Below are 22080 nucleotides of genomic sequence, written 5' to 3'. Positions count from 1 at the left end.
AATATCAATCAGAGCATTCCCACTCTGCTTTTCTCCACTGGTGTCTTTTGCCCCATAGACATCCATAAGTATACAATCCTACACCTCAGGCTGATTTCATGGGTGCTCACAGTGCTTTGGTGGATACTTAGCTCACTTTAGGGAACCTGTTGAAACAGGGTCTCCTACTTCTCTGCCATCTTTCCCTTTCTCTTCTTTTCAATTTTTTTATTTTATTCTTGCATTTTGGTTTGCCTTTGTTTTTTCAATGGTGGCATCCAAACACTCTGGATATTGCTGGGCTGCATCCTGCTTGGGTCTTGTTTGATATTTTTGACTCGATCCAGTCACTCGACCACCCATGGACATAATGACTAGGAGGAGGAAATCCCAACAAAAAAAAAAAAAGAACAACAGGCAACATCCTCTGCCACAGAACTAATGGATTCAGATATAACCAAGATGTCAGACACACACTTCAGGATAGCAATCATGACCTCAATAGCAAGGCTTGAAAAAAGGCATTTATGACAATATAGTATCCCCAAGAACAGAAATGAGTTCTAATCAGGCTGAGTTTAAAAATATTATGAATGAAATACAGCCTAAGCTGGATTCTCTAACAGCCATGGTAAATGAGGCAGAAGAACAATTAGTGACTTACAAGATAAGCTGAGACAGAAGAAGGAAACTGAATAAGACAGGGGTAGGCAGTTAGTGGCACATGAAATTAGACTTAGGGAGAACAATGTCATGAAAGGCTCAAAGTCAGGGGGCGCCTGGGTGGCTCAGTGGGTTAAGCCGCTGCCTTCGGCTCAGGTCATGATCTCAGGGTCCTGGGATCAAGTCCTGCATCGGGCTCTCTGCTCAGCAGGGAGCCTGCTTCCTTCTCTCTCTCTGCCTGCCTCTCTGCCTACTTGTGATCTCTCTCTGTCAAATAAATAAATAAAATCTTTAAAAAAAAAAAAAAAGAAAGGCTCAAAGTCAGAATTACTGGGATCCCCAAGGGGATGGAGAGACAGAGAAGACTAGAAGATATAGTTGACCAAATCACATCAGAGAACCTCCCTAATCTGGAGAAGAAAACAAGCATTTGAGACCAAGAAACACAGAAGACCCCTCCAAAAATCAATAAAAATAGATCAAAACCCTGACATGAAATAGTGAAGCATGCAAATCATAGAGTCAGGGAAGATATCCTTAGAGCAGAAAGGGGGAATAGTTTTCTTACATACAGAGGGAGAATCATCAGAATAACATCAGAACTGCCCACAGAAACCAAACAAGCCAAAAGGGATATAGTATAGATTCAGGGTATAAATGGAAAGAGCATGCAGCCAAGAATACTTTATCCAGCCAGACTGTCATTCAGAATGGATGCAGAGATAAAGACCTTTCAGGGCACACAGAAACTGAAAGATGATGTGACCACCAAGACAGACCTGCAAGAAATATTAAAGGGGATTCTGTAAAACACAAAAATATGGAAGACCATTCTATGCTCATGGATCAGAAGAATAAACATTGTTAAAATGTCAATATTTTGACATTTTAGAGCATAGATTGACTAGAGCAATCTATACTTTCAATGCCATTCTGATCAAAATTCCACCGACATTTTTCAAAGGGCTGGAGCAAACAATCCTAAAATTTGGAATCAGAAGAGATGCTAAATAGTTAAGGAAATGCTGAAAAAGAAAAACAAAACTGGCGGCATCACGTTGCCTGATTTCAAGCTTTAGTACAAACAGGTGATCGCCAAGACAGCATCATACCAGCACAAAAACAGACACATAGACCAGTGGAACAGAGTAGAGAGCCCAGATATGGACCCTCAACTTTGTGCTCAACTAATCTTCGACAAAGCAGGAAAAGAGTCTCTTCTATAAATGGTGCTGGGACAATTGGACAGCTATATGTAGAAGAATGAAACTCGACCATTCTCTTACACCATACACAAAGATAAACTCAAAATGGATAAAAGACCTCAACGAGATGCAGGAATCCCTCAGAACATAGAAGAGAACATAGGCAATAACCCCTCTGATATCAGCTACAACAACTTCATTCAAGATATGTCTCTAAAGACAAAGGGAAAAAAAGCCAAAATGAACTTTTGGGACTTCATCAGTATCAAAGGCTTCTGCACAGAAAAGGAAAGAGTCAACAAAACAAAGAAGCACCCACAGAAGGCAAGAAAATAATCGCAAGTGACACAACAGACAAAAGGCTGGTATCCAAGATCTATAAAGAACTCCTCAAACTCAACACACAGAAAACAGAAAATCATGTCATAAAATGGGAAGAAGACATGAACAAACATTTCTCCAAAGAAAGCGTAAAATGGCTAACAGACACATGAAAAAACATTCATCATCACTAGCCATCAGGGAGATTCAAATCAAAACCACATTGAGATACCACCTTACACCAGTTAGAATGGCCAAAATTAGCAAGATAGGAAATAAAATGTGTGGAAGAGGATGTGGAGAAAAGGGAACCCTTTTACACTATTGGTGGGAATGCAAGTTGGTGCAGCCACTTTGGGGAACAGTGTGGAGATTCCTTAAAAAATTAAAAATAGAGCTTCCCAACGTCTTGCAACTTTCCTGTATATCTGAATCTGTTCTAAAATAAACATTTAAAAAATAAAAATAAATAGAGCTTCCCTATGACCCTGAAATGGCACTACTGGGCATTTACCACAAAGATACAGATGTATTGAAAAGAAGGGCCATTTGTACCCCAATGTTCATAGCAGCAATAGCCACAGTCACCTAACTCTGGAAAGAACCAAGATGCCCTTCAGTGGGCAACTGGATAAGGAAGATGTGGTCCATATATATTATGGAGTATTATGCCTCCATCAGAAAGGACGAATACCCAACATTTGTATCAACATGAACGGGACTGGAGGAGATTATGCTGAGTGAAATAAGTGAAGTAGAGAAAGTCAGTTATCAAATGGTTTCACTTACTTGTGGAGCATAAGAAATAACACGGATGACATGGGGAGATGGAGAGGAGAAGGAAATTGAGGAAAATTGGAGGGGGAGATGAACCACAAGAGACTATCGACTGAAAAACAATCTGAGGGTTTTGAAGGGGCGGGAGTTGGTAGGTTGGGTGAACCTGGTCGTGGGTATTGTGGAGGGCACAGATTGCATGGAGCACTGGTATGGTGCATAAACAATGAATTCTGGTACACTGGAAAGAAATTTTAAAAAGTAAAAATTTTTTTTAAAATAATTCTTAAATGCACTGATCAAGCAAAGTGGTAAAAGAGTAGGAGACTTCATTTCATCTGCTTCCCTGAATTTAGCTAGATAACTCTCTAATCACTCAGAATATCTGAGTTCAACCTGAGAGGTAAGGGAAAAAATGCTGGAATTCTATAAATGAAAAAGAACCACTTTTTTCAAGGAAGGCTGAGAATTGAAAGAAAGCAGATATATCAGAGGATATATACAACAGGGGAGGGAACTTCAGAAAGCCAGCCAACATAAGTGATACAGCCCCTGATGGCAAAACCAGAACCTTTAGAAATCTGCTCCTGTGAGAGAAATTCCTGCTTGAAACGTGCTCTTTGATGAAAGTGGCGGGGCAAAATCTTAGAGGGAACAGTGTGGTCTCAGGATCACGGAGACACAGACAAAAGGGGAATGCCTGAACCTGCAGAGTTCCTCAGCATTGGAGCAGGGAAACTGGTTATGGCCTGAGAACTTGGGAGGGGATCTCAGCTCAGTTCTCTATAAACCCTGAGCCCTACTGGGCTCTGGTGACAGCTCTCAGTGTTGGGGAGGGATGTTGCAAATGACAAAAAAAGCAGTGGCCCACCACCATCCCACAGGAGGAGTGGCTCAGGAGTGCACATGACCAGGGGACCACTCTCCATGGGGGATCCTGAGAAGGACAGAAAGACATGACCCTCCACCTACCTAGGAGGACTGGTGTAGGTGCACACCACAGGAGTCTAGATGTGACACACACAAAAGGGAAGACCTCATATCCCTGAGGATTTTCTGAAGAAAGGGGCTGGGATCATTTAGTTCCAGGACTGGATAGCATCATATGGCCATTTTTATTCTCATCCTCTAAAGAGACTCAAATGCCTTCAGAGAACAAAAGCCACAGAGAAAAACTAGAAACAGCTTACACTGACCCCGACCCCTGGCAAGGGGAGGTACTACAACTCCACTGGCACAGGGACACCTGAGAATCAGTGTGGCAGGCCCCTCCCCCAGAAGAACAGCCAGAAGGACACTGAGCACCACGTGTATAGAGCACTCAGCACTGCACAGCTCCAGCTCTAGGGGGAAATACTACATAGAATTTGAGGTTGTTTCTCATGATTCATTGCTGTTGCAGTTTAAAATTTTTCCTTTATTTTCCCTTTTTTTCTTCGCAATGACTTTCTTATTTTAACAACTCTGTTTTTAAGTCTTAATCGAACTCGAATTTTGTACACTTACTTTTTGTACATATATTCTTCATTTTTGGCTTACTTTCACTGTATTCAATTTTATTTTTGTATATATATACACACATATATACATATATATGCAAATATATATATATACATATGTTTTGCTTTCTTTACAATTTTGGGATTTAGTGTCTTCTAACACACAGACCAAAATATACTCAGAACCAACTGGATCACCCTGTTCTGTCCACCTGGGAGTTATATTCTCGCGTCCACACCCAGCATTTTTGTTTGGTTGGTTCTGACCTCTTCGGATTTGTCTAGTGTGTATTTTGCTTGAGTTTGGGTTGATATTTGTGTTTTGTTCCCTCATTCATCCATTCTTTCCTGGTAAAATGACTGGAGAGAGGAATTCAAAACAGAAGAAAGATCCAGAGGTAAAACTCTCTGACATAGATGTAATCTATAAAATAAAATTTAAAAAATTTAAAATAAATATATAAATAAATAACTAATTAAAAATATAATAAAATAAAGTTATACTATATTCGCTTCTTAGATAACTGCAAAACATTAAAATAAATGATTCTTCCTACAGAGAGCAGCATGATTGAATTTTCAAGGATTTGTGCAGAGCAAAAGAAAAGTCCTACAAATAAAATTACATAAAATATAAATTCTTGAAAATTAAAACTAGTCTAAGTAATACGAGAACAGCCCATACTTGTGTGGGTACATAGTGAAGAAGGGACGAGGAAGGAGGAATTCCAGAAAAAATACAGGAAATTTTATAGAGGGTTGATTTGTTCACTCTGGATAATGTTGATTTTGACACCCATGTTTATCCTATCACACACTCTGCCTGTAAGCCATTCATTCCGTGCCAAGCACACTCACCAAAATTCTTACAAATAATCCCAGAGATGACTTGGGAGGAACACATAGATATTGAAGTGTTGGAAAATACACCTACACAAACCCGATGCTCTCTATATTTCAGGACAACATAGAGAGGATGTAAAACCATCCTGTCCCCATTACAGGAGGGATTTCCACATTCCTCTCCAGCCTGCCCACTCTGTCCTCCAGGTGGTTCAGGGGACAATATGTCCTGTGGGGATATATAGTCAGAGAACATGCAAATAGGGCCCTCCATCTGCTGATTTAAAACAGCCCAAACCCGACTCTGCAGCTGGGAGAGGAGCCCCAGCACCAGGATTCCCAGGTGTTCCAATCAGTACTCAGGACAGAACACAGACAACTCGCAATGGAGTTTGTGCTTGGCTGGGTGTTCCTTGTTGCTCTTTTAAAAGGTAATTCATGGAAGCCTGCTGGGGGAGGAGTCAAGATGGTGGAGAAGGAGCAGGCTGAGACATCAGGTACCAGGAGATCAGCTAGATAGCTTATCTAACCATTGCAAACACCTACAAATCCAATGGGAAATCAAAGAGAAGAAGAGCAGCAATTCTAGAAACAGAAAAAAAACCACTTTCTGAAAGGTAGGACTGGCCGAGAAGTGAATCCAAAGTGACGGGAAGATAGACCACAGGGGGAGGGGCCGGCTCCCAGCAAGCGGCGGAGCAATAGAGCACAAAAGCAGGATTTTTAAAAGTCTGCTCCACTGTGGGACATCACTCCAGAGGCTAAACCGGGGGGAAGCCCATGCGGGGTCAGTGTATCCCCAGGTCCCGTGGGGTCACAGAAGGACTGGGGTGTCTGAGTGTCACCGAGCTTGCAGATTTTACAGCAGGGAAACTGGCTACAGAGACAGAGGGGAGGAGTGAGTGCTCAGCTCCGGGTTACCTTGAACTGGTAGCAGCCTGGGTGAGCTCGGAGTGGGGCCGGAGGCCAGGAAGATAGAGTGACTGAGCACTTTTCTCCACATGCGACTGGAGGCCAGGGAGATGGAAGCGACCGAGCGCTTTTCTCCAAGCACAACCAGAGGCCAGGGAGGCGGGGGCGGTTGGGCGCTTTCCTCTGAGGGCCCACTGAGGAGCAGGACGCCGAGATCTCACCTCCTCCAGGCCGGAGGTTGAGAGGCCGCCATTTTCATTCCCGTCCTCTGGAACTGTACGGAGAGCATTCAGGGAAGAAAAGCTCCTGAGAGCGAACCCGAGCAGAACACTTAGCCCAGCCCCTGGTAAGGGCGGTGCAATTCCGCCTGGGGCAAAGACACTTGAGAATCACTACAACAGCTCCCTCCCTCAGAAGATCGACTAGAAACCAAGCCAAGACCAACTTCACTTACCAAGGAGAACAGTGGAATTGGAATCCTCCTCTGGAGAAGAGGAGAAAGCAAGTCTTACCTGAACAAAATGACAAGGCGGATAAACTCACCACAAAAAAAGAACAAGAGGTAGTACCAAAGGCTGGGGATTTAATCAATGCAGACATTGGTAATATGACAGACCTAGAGTTCAGAATGATTCTCAAGATACTAGCTGGGCTTGAAAAAGGCATACAAGATATTAGAGAAATCATCTCTGGAGAGATAAAAGCCCTTTCTGGAGAAATAAAATAACTAAAATCTAACCAACTTGAAATCAAACAAGCTATTAATGAGGTGCAATCAAAAATGGAATCTCTTACTGCTAGAATAAATGAGGCAGAAGAAGGAATTAATGATATAGAAGACCAAATGACAGAGAATAAAGAAGCTGAGCAAAAGAGAGACAAACTACTGGACCACGAGAAGAGAATTCGAGGATAAGTGACACCATAAGACGACACAACATTAGAATAATTGGGATTCCAGAAGAAGAAGAAAGAGAGATGGGAGCAGAAGGTATATTGGAGAGAATGTCCCTAATATGGCAAAGGGAACAAGCATCAAAATCCAGGAGAGTGAAGAATGCCCCTCAATATCAATAAATTAGGTCCACACCCCATCACCTAATAGTAAAATTTACAAGTCTTAGCGACAAAGAGAAAATCCTGAAAGCAGCCCGGGAAAAGAAATCTGTAACACAAGGGTAAAGATTGGCAGTGGACTTATCCACAGAGACCTGGCAAGCCAGAAAGAACTGGCATGATATATTCAGAGCACTAAACGAGAAAAGCATGCAGCCAAGAATACTATATCCAGCCAGGTTATCATTGAAAATAGAAGGAGAGATAAAATCTTCCAGCACAAACAAAAACTGAAAGATTTTGCAAACACCAAACCAGCTCTACAGGATATATTGAAAGGGGTCCTCTAAGCAAAGAGAGACCCTGAAAGTAATAGATCAGAAAGAAACAGAGACAATATACAGTAACAGTCACCTTACAGGTAATACAATGGCACTAAATTCATATCTCTCAATAGTTACCCTGAATATTAATGGGCTAAATGCACCAATCAAAAGACACAGGTATCAGAATGGATAAAAAAAACAAAACCCATCAATATGTTGCCTACAAGAAGCTCATTTTAGACCCAAAGACACCTCCAGATTTAAAGTGAGGGGGTGGAAAACAATGTACCACGCTAATGGACATCAGAAGAAAGCTGGGGTGGAAATCCTTATATCAGATCAATTAGATTTTAAGCCAAAGACTATAATAAGCGATGAGGAAGGACACTGTATCATACTCAAAGGGTCTGTCCAACAAGAAGAAATAAAAATTTTAAATATCTATGCCCCTAACATGGGAGTAGCCAACTATATAAACCAATTAATAACAAAATCAAAGAAATATATCCACAATAATACAATAACATTAGGGGACATTAACACTCCCCACACTGAAATGGACAGATCATCTAAGCAAAAGGTCAACAGGGCAATAAAGGCCTTAAATGACACACTGGACCAGATGGACATCACAGATATATTCAGAACATTTCATCCCAAAATAATAGAATGCACATTCTTCTCTATTGCACGTGGAACATTCTCCAGAATAGACCACACCCTTGGTCATAAATCAGGTCTCAACCAGTATCAAAAGATTGGGATCATTCCTTCCATATTTTCAGACCAAAATGTTCTGAAGCTAGAACTCAGTTTCAAGAGGAAATTTGGAAAGAACCCAAATACATGGAGACTACACAGCATCCTTCTAAAAAATAAATGGGTCAACCAGGAAATTAAAGAATTGAAAAAAATTCATGGAAACAAATGATAATGAAAACACAATGGTTCAAAATCGGTGGGACACAACAAAGGCAGTCCTGAGAGGAAAATATATAATGATACAAGCCTTTCTCAAGAAACAAGAAAAGTCTCAAGTACACAACCTAACCCTACACGTAAAGGGGCTGGAGAAAGAATAAGCAAGAAAGCCTAAACCCAGCAGGAGAAGAGAAATCATAAAGATCAGAGCAGAAATCAATGAAATAGAAACCAAAAAAACAATAGAACAAATCAACGAAACAAGGAGCTGGTTCTTTGAAAGAATTAATCAAATTGATAAAACCCTGGCCACGCTTATCAAAAAGAAAAGAGAAAGGACCCAAATAAATAAAATTATGAATGAAAGAGGAGAGATCACAACTAACATCAAAGAAATACAAACTATTATAAAAACTACTATGAGCAACTCTACACCAACAAATTTGACAATCTGGAAAAAAAAGGATACATTTCTAGAGACATATAAACTACCACAACTGAACCAGGAAGAAATAGAAAACCTGAACAGATCCATAACCAGTAAGGAGATTGAAACTGTCATTAAAAATCTCCAAACAAAAGCCCAGGGCCAGACGGCTTCCCAGGGGAATCCTACCAAACATTTAAAGAAGAACTAATTCCTATTCTCCTGAAACTGTACCAAAAAATAGAAATGGAAGGAAAACTTCCAAACTCATTTTATGAGGCCAGCATCACCTTGATCCCAAAACCAGACAAGGATTCCATCAAAAAAGAGAACTACAGACCAATAAATCCTTGATGAACACAGATGCGAAAATTCTCACCAAAATACTGGCCAACAGGATTCAATAGTACGTTAAAAGGATTATTCACCATGACCAAGTGGGATTTATTCCAGGGCTGCAAGGTTGGTTCAACATCCGCAAATCAGTCAATGTGATACAACACATCAATAAAAGAAAGAACAAGAACCATATGATACTCTCAATAGATGCTGAAAAAAACATTTGACAAAGTACAGCATCCCTTCCTGATCAAAACTCTTCAAAGTGTAGGGATAGAGGGCACATACCTCAATATTATCCAAGCCATCTATGAAAACCCCACTGCAAATATTATTCTCAATGGGGAAAAATTGAAAGCTTTTCCACTAAGGTCAGGAACACGGCAGGGATGTCCATTATCACCACTGCTATTCAACATAGTACTAGAGGTCCTAGCCTCAGCAATAAGACAACAAAAGGAAATTAAAGGCATCCAAATTGGCAAAGAAGAAGTCAAACTATCACTCTTCGCAGATGATATGATACTCTATGTGGAAAACCCAAAAAACTCCACTCCAAAGCGTTAGAACTTGTACAGGAATTTAGTAAAGTGTCCGGATATAAAGTCAATGCACAGAAATCAGTTGCTTTTCTCTACACCAACAACAAGACAGAAGAAAGAGAAATTAGGGAGTCAATCCCATTGACAATGGCACCCAAAACTATAAGATACCTAGGAAAAAACCTAACCAAAGAGGCTAAGAATCTAGTTTCAGAAAACTATAAAGTACTCATGAAAGAAATTGAGGAAGACACAAAAAAATGGGAAAATGTTCCATGCTCCTGGATCGGAAGAACAAATATTGTGAAGATGTCTATTCTACCTAAAGCAATCTACACACTTAATGCAATCCCTATCAAAATCCCATCCATTTTTTTCAAAGAAATGGAAAAAAATATCCTAAAATTTATATGGAACCACAAAAGACCTCGAATAGCCAGAGGAATATTGAAAAAGAAAGCCAAAGTTCGTGGCATCACAATTCCGGACTTCAAGCTCTATTACAAAGTTCATCATCAAGACAGTATGTTACTGGCACAAAAACAGACACATAGATCAATGGAACAGAATAGAGAGCCCAGAAATAGACCCTCAACTCTATGGTCAACTAATCTTTGATAAAGCAGGAAGGAATGTCCAATGGAAAAAAGACAGTCTCTTCAACAAATGGTGTTGGGAAAATTGGACAGCCACATGCAGAAATATGAAATTGGACTTTTTTTTTTTTCATCACACACGAAAATAGACACAAAATGGATGAAGGACCTCAATGTGAGAAAGGAATCCATCAAAATCCTTTAGGAGAACACAGACAGCAACCTCTTCTACGTCAACCGCAGCAACTTCTTCCTAGGAACATCACCAAAGGCAACAGAAGCAAGGGCAAAAATTGAACTATTGGGACTTCATCAAGATCAAAAGCTTTTGCACCGTTAACAAAACCAAAAGACAACTGACAGAATGGGAGAAGATATTTGCAAAAACTGAAAATAGAGCTACCATATGACCCAGCAATTGCACTACTGGGTATTTACCCTAAAGATACAAACGTGGTGCTCCGAAGGGGCATATGCACCCAAATGTTTATAGCAGCAATGTCCACAATAGCCAAACTATGGAAAGAACCTACATGTCCATCAACAGATGAATGGATAAAGAAGATGTGGTATATATATACAATGGAATACTATGCAGCCATTGAAAGAAATGTAATCTTGCCATTTGTGATGACATGGATGAAACTAGAGGTTATCATGCTTAGAGAGATAAGTCAATCAGAGAAAGACAAATATCATATAATCTCCCTGATATGAGGAAGTGGAGATGCAATGTGGGGAGTTTGGGGGGTAGGAAAAGGATAAATGAAACAAGATGGGATCGGGAGAGAGACAAACCATAAAAGACTCAATCTCAAAAAACAGACAGGAATAGTTTCACTTATTTGTGGAGCATAACAAATAGCATGGAGGACAAGGGGAAATGGAGAGGAGAAGGGAGTTGAGGGAAATTGGAAGGGGAGGTGAACCATGAGAGACTATGGACTCTGAAAAACAATCTGAGGGTTTTGAAGGGGCAGGGGGTGGGAGGTTGGGGGAACCAGGTGGTGGGTATTAGAGAGGGCACGGATTGCATGGAGCACTGGATGTGGTGCAAAAACAATGAATACTGTTACGCTGAAAAGAATTAAAAAAAATAAAAGGTTAAATAGTAAAAAAAAAAAAAAAAAGTAGACAGAGGGTTGCTAGGGGAGGGGGAACAGAACAGCCTGGTGGGGATATGGACATTGGGGAGGGTGTGTGCTATGATGAGTGCTGTGAAGTGTGTAAACCTGGCGATTCACAGACCTGTACCCCTGGGGATTAAAAATACATTATATATGTTTATTTAAAAATTTAAAAATTAAAAAAAGGTTTAAAAAAAGGTAATACATGGAGAATAAGAGACTTAGAGTGTGATAATGTATACGAGTGAGAGAAACAGTGGGTGTGTGACAGTTTCCTGACCAGGATGTCTTGTGCCTGCAGGTGTCCAGGGTGAGATGCAGCTGGTGGAGACTGGGGGAGACCTGGTGAAGCCTGGGGGTTCCCTGAGACTCTCCTGTGCAGCCTGTGGATTCACCTTCAGTAGCTACTGGATGAGCTGGGTCCACCAGCCTCCAGGGAAGGGGCTGCAGTGGGTCACATATATTAGCAGTGGTGGAAGCACATACAATACAGACCCTGTGAAGGGCCGTTTCACCATCCCCAGAGACAATGGCAAGAACATGCTGCATCTGCAGATGAACAGCCTGAGAACCGAGGACACGGCCGTGTATTACTGTGCAACAGACACAACGAGGGGACATCACTGTGAGTCCAGACACAAACCTCACTTAGGAGTGGATCTGGACCAGCAGGGGGTGCACACAACTCACCAATTCTCTCTTTAAGCCCCAGGAACAGATGCAGATGAAAGTTATGGGCAGGTTTCCTGTCAGAATCTAGCGATTCCTCTCCAGAGAACACTTTCCCTCAGGAACCTCCTCTGCACACACAATTCTGTGCTTACCTCTTCACTCTATGACTGAAAATTTGTTCTAATGGGAAAACAATTATACTAAAATGCAGAAAATACAGAGTCACTCACGTTGTTTCTTGCTGTCCCTAAATACCAATGAATCACAAATAAACTGACCCTCACCAGGTGAGCCTTTACAGGAATCCCAGCTGCTCTCACTGTGCATCATAGGTCCACCCTGCTCAACGTGCAAACTTGCTAGAAGCAGCATGAAGTGCATGCTGGACATGAGGCTACAGAGGCATCAACAATCAAAGGCAAAAGAAGAAAGGGACTTTGTTGGGGAGTCACTGTCTGAAGCAATGTTCACAGCATCAATGTTAGTGACAACATGGGAAAGCAATGGAGCCCCCACCAGGTGTGATGTGTAGTCTGGACATTACACACACACAGGCATAAACACACACACACACACACACACACACACACACACACACACGAGTATGAAACCTTTTTCAGTTTGCTCTAATTTCTCTGCAGCAAAAGTGGTCCTAAGACAAAAATACACATCATACATGAAGACCTCAAGAAGCAAGAAAAATCTGAAAGAAACACTCTAACGTTACACCTGAAGGAGCTAGAGAAGGTTGATGACTAAAGACTAAATACAGGAGAAGGAAGGAAATAGTAAAGATTATAAATGTAAAAAAGTAAATGTATAAGATTATAAATGTAAAAAAGTAAAGTAATAAATGATATAAAAACAAAACAAAACAAAAAACAAACACAAAACAGAACAAAAAACCAAGGTCTACCTTTTTGGAAAAATATAAAATAAAATTGAGAAATCTCTGCCTAGATTTATCAAAGGAAAAAAGAAAGCCCAAAATAAATGATATCAGAACTCAATATGATTCTCTTTGGAACGAGCAAGATTTGGAGGGGTAGGAGGGGCCGGATGGGGAAACTCGGTGATGGGAAATAAGGACACATGATGGGTGAGCACTGCGTGTTACACACAAATAATGAATTGTTGAAAAAAATTGAAAAATCCAGAATACACCAGCTGTCTCTACACCTTAAAGAACTGGAGAATCAACAACAAATCAAACCAACTCCACACATAAGAAGGGAAATCATCAAGATTAGAGCTGAGATCAATGAGGTAGAAACCAGAGATACAGTAGAACGTATCAATGAAACCAGAGGCTGGTTTTTTTAAAGAATCAATAAGATCGATAAACCATTGGCCACACTAATCCAAAAGAAAAGAGAGAGCTCAAATTCATAAAATTATGAATGAAAAGGGAGAGATCACAATGAGCACCAAAGAAGTAGAAACAATCATCAGAAGTTATTATCAACAGTTATATGCCAATAAGCTAAGCAACCTAGATGAAATGGATGCATTCCTGGAAAACTATAAACTTCCAAAATTGAACCAGGAAGAAAATGACAACCTGAATAGGCCAATTTCTACTAACGAGATTGAAGCAGTGATCAAAAACCGCCCAAAAAACAAGAGCCCAGGACCTGACGGATTCCCTGGGGAATTCTACCAAACTTTCAAAGAAGAAATAACACCTATTCTTCTGAAGCTGTTTCAGAAAATTAAAGCAGAAGACTCTTTTCAGACTCTTTCTATAAAGCCAGCATTATCCTGATTCCCAAACCAGGCAAAGACCCTACCATAAGGAGATTTTCAGACCAATATCACTGATGAATATGGATGCTAAGACTCTCAACAAGATCCTAGCCAACAGGATCCAACAGCACATTAAAAAGATTATCCACCATGACCAGGCAGGATTCATCCCTGGGCTACAAGGATGGTTCAACATTCTCAAATCAATCAATGTGATAGAACAAATTAATATGAAAAGAGAGAAGAACCATATGGTCTTCTCAATCAATGCAGAAAAAGCATTTGACAAAATCCAGCATCCGTTCCTGATTAAAACGCTTCAAAGTATAGGAATAGAGGGAACATTCCTGAACTTCATCAAATCTATCTATGAAAGACCCACAGCAAATATCATCCTCAATGGGAAAAAGCTTGCAGCCTTCCCATTCAGATCAGGAACAAGACAAGGATGCCCACTCTCACCACTCTTATTCAACATAGTATTAGAAGTCCTAGCAACAGCAATCAGACAACAAACAGAAATAAAAGGTATCCAAATTGACAATGAAGAAGTCAAACTCTCTCTCTTTGCAGATGACATGATTCTTTATATGGAAAACCCAAAAGACTCCATCCCCAAACTACTAGAACTCATACAACAATTCAGCAACGTGGCAGGATACAAAGTCAATGTACAGAAATCAGTGGCTTTCTTATAAACTAAAAATGAAAATACAGAAATGGAAATTAAAAAATCAATTCCATTTACTATAGCACCAAGAACCATAAGATACCTGGGAATAAACCTAACCAAAGAGGTAAAGGATCTGTACTCGAGGAACTACAGAACACTCATGAAAGAAATTGAAGAAGACACAAAAAGATGGAAGACCATTCCATGCTCTTGGATTGGAAGTATAAACATTGTTAAAATGTCTATACTGCCTAGAGCAATCTATACTTTTAATGCCATTCCGATCAAAATTCCACCGATATTTTTTCAAAGAGTTGGAGCAAATAATCCAAAAATTTGTATGGAAACAGAAGAGACCCTGAATCGCTAAGGAAATGTTGAAAAACAAAAATAAAATGGGAGGCATCACGTTACCTGACTTCAAGCTTTACTACAAAGCTGTGATCATGAAGACAGCAGGGTACTGGCATAAATACAGACACATGGACCAGTGGAACAGAGTAGAGAGCCGAGATATGGACCCTCAACTCTATGGGCAAATAATCTTCGACAAAGCGGGAAAAAATATACAGTGGAAAAAAGACAGTCTCTTCAATCAATGGTGTTGGGAAAACTGGACAGCTATATGTAGAAGAATGAAACTCAGCCATTCTCTTACACCGCACACAAAGATAAACTCAAAATGGCTAGAAGACCTCAATGTGGGACAGGAATCCATCAGAATCCTAGAGGAGAACATAGGCAGTAATCTCTTCGATATCAGCCACAGCAACTTCTTTCAAGATATGTCTCCAAAGGCAAAGGAAACAAAACCGAAGATGAACTTTTGGGACTTCATCAAAATCAAAAGCTTCTGCACAGCAAAGGAAATAGTCAAGAAAACAAAGAGGCAACCCACGGAATGGGAGAAGATATTTGCAAATGACAGTACAGACAAAAGGTTGATATCCAGGATCTAGAATGACCTCCTCAAACTCAAAACACACAAAAGAGGCAAATCATATTAAAAAATGGGCAGAATATACGAACAGACACTTCTCCAGTGAAGACATACAAATGGCTATCAGACTCATGAAAAAATGTTCATCATCACTAGCCCTCAGGGAGATTCAAATTAAAACCACATTGAGATATCACCTTACACCGGTTAGAATGGCCAAAATTAGCAAGACAGGAAACAACTAGTGTTGGAGGGGATGTGGAGAAAGGGGAACCCTCTTCCACTGTTGGTGGGAATGCAAGTTGGTGCAGCCTCTTCGGAGAACAGTGTGGAGATTCCTCAAGAAATTAAAAATAGAACTTCCCTATGACCCTGCCATTGCACTCCTGGGTTTTACCCCAAAGATACAGATGTAGTAAAATGAAGGGCCATCTGTACCTTAATGTTTATAGCAGCAATGGCCATGGTGGCCAAACTGTGGAAAGAACCAAGATGCCCTTCAACGGATGAATGGATAAGGAAGATGTGGTCCATATACACTATGGAGTATTATGCCTCCATCAGAAAGGAGGAATACCCAACTTTTGTAACAACATGGACGGGGCTGGAAGAGATTATGCTGAGTGAAATAAGTCAAGCAGAGAGAGTCAATTATCATATGGTTTCACTTATTTGTGGAGCATAACAAATAGCATGGAGGACATGGGGAGTTAGAGAGGAGAAAGCAGTTTGGGGAAATTGGAAGGGGAGGTGAACCATGAGAGACTATGGTCTCTAAATAACAATCTGAGGGGTCTGAAGTGGCGGGGAGGTGGGAGGTTGGGGGACCAGGTGTTGGGTATTATAGAAGGCACGGATTGCATGGATCAATGGTTGTTGTGAAAAAATAATGAATACTGTTATGCCGAAAATAAATTTAAAATAATCAACGATGAAAAAAAAACTAATGATGTACTATACATTAGACAATTGCACTTAATAAAAAAAGGATGTATACTTAAAAGCTACAAAGAACTTACCAAACTCAACACCCCAAAATGAAGTAATCCAGTCAAGAAATGTGGAGAACAAAAGAACAAACATTTCTCCAAAGAGGACATACAAATGGCCAAGAGACACATGAAAAAATACTCCACATCATTCAGCATCAGGGAAATACAAATCAAAACCACAGTACGATATGACAACACAGGTGAGAATGGCTACAATGACAAGACAGGAAACAACAAATGTTGGCAAGGATGTGGCAAAGGGGAACCCTCTTGCATTATTGGTGGTAATTCGACCTGGTGCAGCCACTCTGGAAACAATATGTCGGTGCACATTCCAGAGCTCAGGACACCCTGGGAAGTAATACCATGGATGACAGGTAGTGTCTCTGGAGGAGGAATATGGTTACTTGGGGCCCTCAGGGCCCTCTGACCACAAGTCCCAGCCACAGGTGGGGGTGCAGACAGAAGCTGGGAAGTGACAGGTTCCTGTAGGGCTCTGCCGTGTCCAATACTGGGAACAAACCCATGCTTAGGGCTCCTCTGTATTCTTGCCTCTGAGCCACAATTTCCCTTATAACCTCACACTCTGGGGAAATGGTTCAGGTACCCCTGAGCCTTCATTGATACAGTCATTACAAGATGCTAAATAACACAAATGATCTTATTTACGTCCTCTCCATTTAAAGATGTGATCCTGCTTATATAATGACTTGGGTTTCGAAGACATATTCCATGGACTGTTAAAGGGCAAGATCTGTTCCATAGCTTACACAAAATTATACAACAGCCAATATCTACAAGGAGGCATCACCACCCTAAGTGGAAACTGTGTTTATACATTAACAAAACTAACACATATCCTGACTTGGGTGTTAACCCAAAGTTGACATCAAAATATTCTTTCCTCATGAAAATATGGTTTTAGAAACAATGACAATTTTGGACATTCCATTTTATGTGTTCATAATTATATGATTCCTCTGTAGTGTCTTTTAAAATAATATAAACTTATGTAAGTACCCATCTGTCATCTATCTGTACTATAGTCATCCGATCTCTATTTGAAGTCTACTCATCTATCTCAGCATTTATCCACTTGCTGCAGGTTTTTCAGGAATATGAACATAAGCCCCACAATCTCTTATTAGACTTCTAATGATTAGGTCCTAATAATTTCTGAGTCATTAACACCATTTCCTTCAGGGTAGTATTTGAGTGTCATTAACTCCATGCCTGAATTAATGATCATCTTTGTGCTGCATAAGAGAAAATTTACCCACTTTTCTTTAAAGCAAGATCCTCCTCCTCCAACAGATAACAGGCCCCTGTGTGAGGTGGATTTCTCAGGACTAGGGAGGCACCCTCCAAGCATAGGAACAGAATAGGTGCCTCGTGTTGGTGTCCATGCACTTGAGGACAGAGATATCACTTACATGTTTGGCAGACATCTTCGCAGACAAAGCCCATCAGAAGAGACCATTAGGATCAAAGGTCCCCAGATGCACCCATGCTGTGCATGTAGTTGTTCATTTGGAAAGCTGTAGCTACAAAGTGTGGATCCCATTAAGTATCTTTTTGAAAAATAGTTTAGATTAAAATGAATTTTGAATCATTCATTTATTCAACATTTATTCTTATGCTCAGAAAGTGAGGCCATCTATTGACCTGCTTCCAACACAGCTCGTAGACCAAGGGCTCACTCATCCCAGACCAACATACCTTGTGAGTTCAACAAGGAGATACTCATGGGTGGTCCTGGAAGGTCCGGAGGAGCCTAACTCTGTCCAGTTGACTTCCAAGGACAGGCTCCCTCCCACACATGCAAACTTCTCCTCAACCTCTAGGGTAAAATTCACTCTCAGGTGTGGTAGCTCACAGCTCTCTCTTCAGACAGGGTGAGGTCTCTGGGGAAGGCAGAGCTTTGGTCTGGAAGAAAATGAGTTTCTAGGCCCTTCTCTGTGTCTGGTGACAGCTCCCCAAAGAGATGGTCCAGATGTCAGACATGGGACCATTGGGATGGTTGTGAGTGTCGTGAGTGACGGGGCCTTGTGCTAAGGTGTCCTGTCCCAGGTGCTGCTTCAGGAGTCAGGCTCATGACTGGTGATGGACTGACAGACCCTGCACCTCACGATCACCATCTCCAGATTCTCCGTGTCATGCAGTAATTTCTGGTGGCAATGAATCCACCAACCCCAAGTGACTAGGGGCAGTGAATTGGTTTATAAATCATAGGTAAAGCACACATGACACTCCATCCAACAAGAGCTACATGTACATCTCCAGAGTCACATCCAAGAACGAGTTCTTGCAGCTGACTGATCTCAGTGCCACCAAGGTCCTGGTCATGTATTACTGGTAGAGACATAGAGAGGGAATGTCAGTGTGAGCCCAGACCCAAACCTCCCTGCAGGGACACAGGAGAGGCTGGGCTGCAGGAACAGTCAGGACACCAGTGGGCGCTAGGATCACCAGGGGGCGCTTGGGTCACTAGGGGCACTCAGGACACCAGGGGGCTCTAAGACCCACCAAATACAGGGTAGGTCTAGCTGCTGGTGAAGAAGGTGAATTGTTTTCCTTCTCAACTTGAAAAATATGTACTGGGCTTGAGGGGGTGTGGTTTTGTACAGGTTCTGATATTTTAGTATTTGTTTATTTAGTATTTTAGTATTGTATGTTATAATCATTGAGTTTCAAGGTGAAATAATTTTTACACTAAAATATATTTTATGTGTTCTCTGGAAATAAAAGATGAAAAATATATATTCCAAAGATAAATAATGCGAAGCTATTTCCTCTTATCCTTTCAGATTTTATTAATATGTATTGATATTTCTAACTACAAAGCAATTGGATTTTAATATATAACTATTAATAAATGCATGGTTTAAAAATATCTAGAGTAATTTATTTATTAAGTATTTTAATGAATATTATTATTAAATATTTTAATACTATTTAATACTCTTAAACACCCTTAATAAATTTCTCAATTAAATACTTCTATAAATAGTTCCTAAATAATAAAATTGAATGATGACAAAATATCAGTATTTGGGATTATCCTTAACTGACTTCAATATATCCACATACTATACATGAATTAATTTTTCATTTTTCACTTCAAACGTAGTCATTCATTAGACTGTTCCTGACAAAATCAGTATTGCTCTGTGTTTTGGAAAGATGACGTCGTCTTGAGACTCTAATCTGCACTCTTGTTTCTGCAAGGCTTTAAGAATCGCCCCCAGGTTGAGCAGAATCTGTCTTCCCCCATCGGTGTCCAAGGACCAGGGGTCTCTCCCTTCTTAGATCTCATGATCTTTTCATCATCTCTTTACTCCTCATTATCCTCACCCAGCTCTTGACCCAAACACACATGACACTTCATTCATAGAATTTTGATTGTTAGCCCTTCACATGTCTGACACATTTTGGCACTTACAAGCCACAAGAACGTACCAGAAGCTCCATGTATTAGTCATAGTTCTCCCGAGGAAAGGAACACATAGCCCACTGCATATATCACTGAAGAGTCTGAGAAGTCCCATGATCTACTATCACAAGGTGGAGACCCAGGACGGCCAGGGATGAAAGTCTCATCAGATTCCCAGTATGGTCTAGTCAGAGATCCTGGGGACCTGAAGGTGTAACTGCATCCAAGGACAGGAGGTGACCAGTGTCCCTTCTCAAACATGCACACAGGAAATAAATGTGAGAGAATTCCTCCTCCTTCAGCCTTTTTTTCTACTCAGAACCTTCATGGATTGGATGATGCTCACCTACAGAGAGACCATGGATGCAAATGCCAATCCATTCCAGAAACAGCATCACAGACACCCAGAGAAACAATGTTCAATCCGCTCAACCATGTCCCTGTCACACTGACACATTGAGCTAACCATCAACCATCAACATCCCATAAACTGGGACTCCATACTCATTGCCTTAATCACACTCATTCTGCAAACACAGAAAATAACACAGTCACAATTTCACCATATATGATACAAGTATCCTGCATACAACCAAAACCATCTGAAACCTTCCCCAGAAGAGGAGGTGAAGCTCTTCAGTGGTGTTTTCTCTTCTCATTGATATCCTTAAACTGAAATACTATGATGCATAATTAAGAATTCTTAAATGCAATGATATAAAGTCAATACATCTTACGTACATGGCAAAGAAAAAGAAAGAAACAAAACAAATGCATACACATATTTTTAAAAAATAAGGAGGACGTAAGCATGATAGCTAAGGTCCTCATTTCTGTAAATGGAAAAGACTGAAAACTGGGATATAGAGCTGCTTTCATACTCTACTGATGATGTATTCTCCCTGTTGTCAGCCAAGTCTTCAATCTGTGCCAAGCCATTACCTGGCACGATGACCAATATCTTCTTTCCAGAAGGATCTTGAATTTGCCTCAAATTTGCAAGATGTTGCCACTGAATTAATGTTGTAATCCTGCCTTCATGAGGGAAATTCTGTCGTATAAAACAGGTGCTCTAGGGAGGTGGAGAACATCATAAGACAAGTGAATTCCCTCTGAGGAACTAACTGAAGGTTTTGGAGGGAACTGGGGTAGAAGATTGGTTGAGCCTGGGGTGGATATTGTGGAGGGCACGTATTGTATGGAGCACTGGGCATGGTGCATAAACAATGAATTCTGGAACACTGAAAAGAAATTTAAAAATTAAATACATTTTTAAAAATAAATAAATAATTTTTAAAAAGACTAGTGAGTTCCACCTTTAACTGGTGTCTGAATATCATACAGAAACAAATGTGAACCAGGTTCAACTTTTTCTTCCCCTCGGAAGTAATTGTAGACCTCTCCCCATGAGACCATATATGTAGGTTAGGAAAGAGAAAGCAGTACAGCAGGATGGGAAATCATGGACATGAAGAAAATTCTTCATGTGACTTACTTGTGTCTTCAAGATCTCTTCAGACACCATCATTTCTTCCATAGACTGATGGAGTATCACTGTACATGCTCCACTTTATGGCTTGGACATTCAAATAACACCCACTTCAAGATGGACAGCTCAATTTCCATGGCAACCTAGTGACTCGGGCTTGAACCTATAGTTCCTAAGATCCAGGAACAGGCTTCCAGCTATTTCTCAAAAGAAGAATCATGATCTGCAAAGAATGGAGGGTTTTACTCCAAAATTTTAAAGTCCAAGACTGTGATTTACCTGCCACAGCTCTTAACAACTTGTGCAGCACAAACTGGACATGGGAATGGACATGGGGTGAACTTCACCATCCCTACATCCTCTATATCCATGACGGTAGCACTAATCTTAGCAGTTCTTCAAGGAGCATGTATCAGCAAAATGTCCTATTCTAGAAAGATGTAATTATATACATCAGTATGTTCATCCTCACAAGATACCATTACACCTGCACTAAGAATGGCTACAATACAGAAAGGCAGACAATACCATATGCCAACAAGCATGTACAGAATTTAGAACTATTATTCATTTCCAGCTGAAATTTCACCTGCAGAAAGAAC

At 40.6% G+C, this 22080-nt stretch overlaps 1 gene segment (V, D, J or C); it reads left to right on the top strand.

The window, feature by feature from the left end:
• Positions 1-5631: 5631 nt before the first annotated feature.
• LOC116589882 overlaps positions 5632-22080 on the top strand; it is a 27029-nt gene continuing 10580 nt past the window's right edge. Inside the window, 1 exon segment of the V gene segment in view lies at positions 5632-5718. Within this exon segment, the coding sequence occupies positions 5673-5718 (46 nt within the window).

The sequence above is a fragment of the Mustela erminea genome, chromosome 5, assembly GCF_009829155.1.
Source record: "Mustela erminea isolate mMusErm1 chromosome 5, mMusErm1.Pri, whole genome shotgun sequence".
NCBI lineage: Eukaryota > Metazoa > Chordata > Mammalia > Carnivora > Mustelidae > Mustela > Mustela erminea.
This window is presented reverse-complemented; position numbering and strand designations above follow the sequence as displayed.